Raw genomic sequence first — 5,682 nt, forward strand, 5'->3', positions numbered from 1 at the left:
AACACTTTAGGCGGCGGCACATTTGTGGATGAAAACATGACGTGAATGCTTTATTTGAATTTGGACTCGTACACACACACACCACAGATCAATTGATCATGTGTAAAACGAGTTAACTGTATAATTAATTCACTTCTTGTCTTTTCTTTAGTTTTGTAATGAGCAAAGCCCTCAGTCCTGACAGTCCGATGGGAACAGGTAACCAGAATCCAATTTCTAAATTTTCAATCCCTTTAGTTTTGAAAATTCAATTTTCTTTCGTAACTTTATTTTCGATCCTAATTTAAGAGAAAAAAGAGATAGTTACCGGATTTGATTCAAGAGAGCAAAAGTCTTGTTTGAGATCTATTTTAACTAGGGATGAAAAAAAAATAATAAACTGCTTAAACTAAAATAAGAAAAACTGAAAAAATAATAAAAAAATTAATTAAACCGATTATAATATTTAGAAAAGTTTCCAGTTCGGTTTTGTTTTTGTAATGTTGAAACCGATAAACCCGGATTGAACCGAACCAATTTCTATTAAAAAAATACTATAAATAAAAAGAAAATACTTTATATTCTAACCTAAACCCAGTAAACCAATTACCCCCCCCCCCCTCAAAAAAAAAAAAAAAAAAAAAACCCACCTTCTAGTCTTTATTCTTCGATTTGTATATCCAGATGTAGCATTTGAGCAGCACCCCCAAACCTCAGGCACTCAGCAGGAGTCCATCTTTGCGGTTTTTTTCAGTTCTTTACAATAAAATTTCTTTGTCTATTATTTTGTAATTGTGAATGAGATTTATTAATTGTTTTTTGTTCGTAACTTGATAATGCTACAGAAACAGCAAGATTATCTTTTTTATTTATGCTTCAATTCAATAAATATTCCTGGAGTGGGTGTGGATGTGGATGCCACCTTACTGCCCTGTATGTGGGCATAGAAAATGAAAGGCACTGCGTGTCCAAGTCATGGCTGTCGAGCAACAACTATATCAAACTTTATCAGCTTTAGCTGCCAAAGGCTGCAGGAATATCAGCAACTTGTGCAGTGAATTATATATAAGTGGCATGTTGCGTCATCCAAGTCTCTTTTGAACGGGCTAGGAACGTCACCCACATGACTGACCTGCTGAGTTTTTTCTTTTCTTTTCTTTATATTTTAAACTTTAGTCCATCCAAATAGAATGACTAAAGAATAATATGATTTTTTATTGCATGTTATTGAGATTTTATTTTTTTAAATGAAATCATATTTTTTTATGATATCTGTTAGCTTCTTTTTTTTGGCAATCCTTCATGATTTTTTTTAAAAATTTTATTTGATTGCTATATTTTTTTGTTTATTTTTTATTCAATACCGTTTGATCTTTCAATTTTTTTCCCTTAAAATTTTATATCATTAGCAGTTTTTTTTTTTGCATTCCTCTGACTCCCAGTAAAAAATTTCTTTACTCGTCATAAATGATTGTTATAAGAAAAGAGACCCAATCGGTTCTTGTTCTCAAAGTCCACATAAATCTTGTGTTTTGCGGACTTTTGTGTTGTCTGAATTGGGAGAATTCACGAGTAAAAAGAAGATTTATGGAGAAATTAAGAATGGAATATGTTTGTTTAGTCCTCATGGCCGTGTTCAAATTATAATTATAAAATCCAACTTGGAATTCTACTTGATATCGGGTCCAATTTTATCTTAAAATAATATTATTTTAATACAAAAAACTTTTTTTAAAAAAGATTATCAGGTTTATAACTGGATTAGTTTTTTACTTATTTTTCTACCAATCTAAACTTTATATCAAAAGTAATAAGCTTGTATCAATTCAATAATTCAATTAAAGTCTTATAACCAGAGCTGAAATGGTCATATGATTCTGGGGAGGACAACCTCCAGAGAAGAAAGGATAAGGCCCGAGACTCGAGGGAGGCGAGAAAGCGATGGTTTTGTTTTTTTTTATGAAAAACAATTACTTCCACCCATATGCATGAATCTAAGCCGTGACAATATGTTATTATTGATTTTCTTACCTAATTTTGTCAAGCATGATGAATGTAAAGTCATCGATTATCGGTGCATTTCTTTTTCCTTTTTTATATTAAGGTTACAGATCAGTGCACCCACACGCCTCTGTTCATCAAATTTTTATTTTTTAATATATATAAAAAATCAATGATGAATGAGTTTTTTTTTTGTATGGTAAATTTTTTGAATTGAGTACTGGAATGATGATGTCTTATATTTTTTAAAATAAATTAAAAAAATAAAAGAATTAATAAATAAAATTGTTAAGATTAGATTGAGAAGTTGATCTTTATTTAAAAAAAATAATGAGAAATAGATGTGACACGAACAAAGAGTTAATACTTTCTTTCAAGTGTAGGAGTGTCGAAATAATAGATAACCCAGCAAGATCGGTGTCGAATCATAAGGAGGTTAACTGTATAAACTACAAATAAAAAAATAAATAATAACAGAAAAGGAGTTGAAGAGGACTTTGAGATGTGATATTGATATAAGAATTAAACAAGGATAAAATAATTGTTAAGGTTAGAGGATCCACTAATGGTATTTCAAACAAGTATAGTATAAACTCTTTTTATTACTCAACTAGAAACCACACACAAAGAAAGTTCCAATCGGATTATAAATTGTTAACATGATTACATTAGTTATCTTATTCGAATAATGCTAATACTTGTAAATGTTGTTAGGTATTCATGATTATAACTTATGTTAACAACAAATCAAGTTTTTTTCATAGCACAGGTGTCGGTTATACCATACAGTTGGGCTATAAAAGTGCCAAGTATTTGTTGTACTAAGGGTTATACAACATAAATCTAGATTTAACATTTAACAAGTAAAGTATTAAAAGTGAACAAGATAACAAATACAAAATATGTTAGTATCAAACATTAAAGTCTATGTTAAGTTTATACTATACTTATTCTTACACCATTAGTGTAATCTTTTCACATTGACATAATAAACTTAGGTAAACATATAATGAAAGAGAGAAACATAAATAAATAAGATTATAATATAAATAAGCTATAAGTTAACTAAGTAAAGGAAAGAAAATGAAAAGTATAAACAAGATATTAATATAAACAAAGCTTAAGCATTACAAAATATAAAGAACATGATCTTGATCTGAAAACCAAAATGTTTAAATGCATGGTAAATGCCTCCTTTTATAGGTCAAAATTTAGAACTATTGATTTGACAACTAATTGTTGAGCGGGTGGCCACATCTTGACTTGGTGACAATCTTTATCTTCTTGTCTTAACAACACGTCATTGCTAACATCAGAATTTGAATAGATTGTCCTCATGAAAGTTCTAGGAAATTGTTTCAGCTTTCAAAAAAAAAAATCGGTACATTTGAACTTCTAGAACTCGAGATATAAGCTGCACACTGAACAGTGTCTGAGCTGCATGACAAATTCTGACTTTTCCATTGTTGCTAAGATTTGGACTTCCAAACAACATAATTGAGTCTTGGACTCACATCAATGTTTTAAGCCTCTATCTTAGCTTTTTAGCCATATAAACCAAATTGAAATCCAAGATCTACAGCTCTAGATATGACCCAATAACTGAATAGTGTTCCAGTTTGGACTGAACCAACATCTTTTTTCTAAGCTTAACCCTCTCTTTGTCTTCTCAATTTCAGTAGTTGAACTCATCAATCAATCATTTGATTTATGTGATAGATCTGCATTTAAAATGAGCATTTATCATAAATCAAAACTATTTTATATTTAATTATAACAAATCGATAATATTATTAATATTGAAACAATCTTATATGTTATTTTTTAAAAATAGATAATATTATTAATATTTAAAATTTATTAAATCAAAATTTTCTTTATAGCTTAATTATCTATAATTTTAAAACTTGAAAACTTTTATTTTCTTTCTTTTTATTATATATTATGTGATTAGCTAATTAATGAATCTGCATTTAGAATCTAAGTTCAGGCAACAAGACATTTGGTGAAGAAAATGGCAAGCAGCAACAATGTCGTGTGGCAACTCTAATTTAGAATAAAATTTAAATTGAAATTAAAATTCAAAACATAACTGTTTTCATGTTACTTTTCAAATTGTGTGCACAACATGATTGAGAGTAAAGAAAGGATGAAAAGTAGATAATTAATGATATTATTATCTAATCAATCTCTACTTTTAAAATTTATAATGAACATTAAAAAATAGCAATATGTTTCAAAAACATTTAATGTGTATAATATTACTATATAAAATAAAACTTATTCAATGTATGTAATCAATATCATTGATTTTCAATTAAATAATTGATTTTTTTGAACATAATCCAACACTTAATAAAGTATAATAAATATATCTTGATAGATGTCCTAAGTATACTCGTCAGCTTTTTTCTATTTTATTTGGCCTGTTTATGATATTATTATTATTATTATTAGAAGAAGAAGAAGAAGAAGAAGAAGAAGGATCACACAGCAACAAAGAATATCCAATCAACGTAGTCTTATTACAATTTCAAGTGGACAAGATTATTATTATTTTTTTCCAGATCTGAAGCACATCATCGTCCACTGATCAATATCCCACTCACAAACAAACACAAACATTAACGAAACATGGAGAATGCATTCAAGTACTGTCTACAAACCAGTCTTGAACTTCAAACCAGAACCAGCCAGCTTTTGTTCCATGATTTTGTTCAAACGATCCACCATCTCAGGAGTAAGGTAATTGACCCAATCCCCCACTTCACCTCTTCTAAAGAGAGTCTTGTTCTCAACGTGTAGGAGAGACTTACCAGTCTTGTTAATCTCTTTGTCCTTCAAATTGCTGAAGCTACACAACTTTGATATTCCTTCTACAACCCCATCTGCCTCTTCTCCCAAGGAAAAAGGACAGCCCAGGAACTCAGCTAACCTTTTCATCTGAGAATTAATGTCTTCTTTCATGTCCTCATACGTGAGAAACAGAACCTCCTCTGGTCTCTCTAAGCTCTCTCTCCAGTACCCTAATACGTGGTCAAAAAAGGGACCGAATCCTCCAAGTCCATTGCAAAAACTATCGAAAGCCTCCTCCAAAAGAAGTGGTCCAAGTCTCTCAGGTCTTGCTTTTGAGAGGAAATGCCACAAGGAGATAAAGTTGTCAAATGGATTCCTGCAAAGATAAACAATTCGACAGCCGGAGTTCTTGATCGAATCCGGTAATGATGGATATGGCACATGAGTAGCAAACATTCTAGGGGGTGGAAAGGTTGACAGGTCAGGAATTTGGTTACTTGCGTAAAGCCCACACACAAAGAAAGGTACAAGATCATGAGAGTTGACAGAGTTCAAGGGGCTACACGAGGGTGTATATTTTGCACGATTCATAACGGAAAATGCCAAGGCTTTCAACCATGTTGTGCCTGATTTAGGCATGGTGACTAGTATAGTATCTGTTTTCTGTGCTAGGAAGTGCTTTTGAAATGCAATCACAGCAGGAATCTGCTTTTCAGGACACCAAAAGCCTTGGTATCGATACACATAACCTGATCGCCATGACTTTTCTTTGGGAAGGGATGACAGGAGGTCAGCAATCTCATCGGTTTCTGCAAGATTGTTGTTTTCGGTGATCATTTGGGTGTCTTCCATGATGTGCACCGTGTACTAAATTAGCTATCCCTAACAGATTGTCTTTCTTTTGCC

The 5,682-nt window shown here is 31.2% G+C and overlaps 1 protein-coding gene across 1 annotated transcript; it reads right to left on the bottom strand.

Moving 5' to 3' along the window:
* Positions 1-4,484: 4,484 nt before the first annotated feature.
* LOC133701233 (cytosolic sulfotransferase 15-like) lies at positions 4,485-5,682 on the bottom strand. The gene has a single exon (XM_062125075.1). The coding sequence runs from the start codon at positions 5,626-5,628 to the stop codon at positions 4,639-4,641; it is 990 nt and encodes a 329-aa protein (XP_061981059.1). The 5' UTR covers positions 5,629-5,682; the 3' UTR covers positions 4,485-4,638.

The sequence above is a fragment of the Populus nigra genome, chromosome 8, assembly GCF_951802175.1.
Source record: "Populus nigra chromosome 8, ddPopNigr1.1, whole genome shotgun sequence".
Lineage (NCBI taxonomy): Eukaryota > Viridiplantae > Streptophyta > Magnoliopsida > Malpighiales > Salicaceae > Populus > Populus nigra.

Excerpts from the sequence above, each read along its gene's own strand:
- LOC133701233 (XM_062125075.1), bottom strand. The coding sequence starts at position 5,628 with ATGGAAGACACCCAAATGATCACCGAAAACAACAATCTTGCAGAAACC.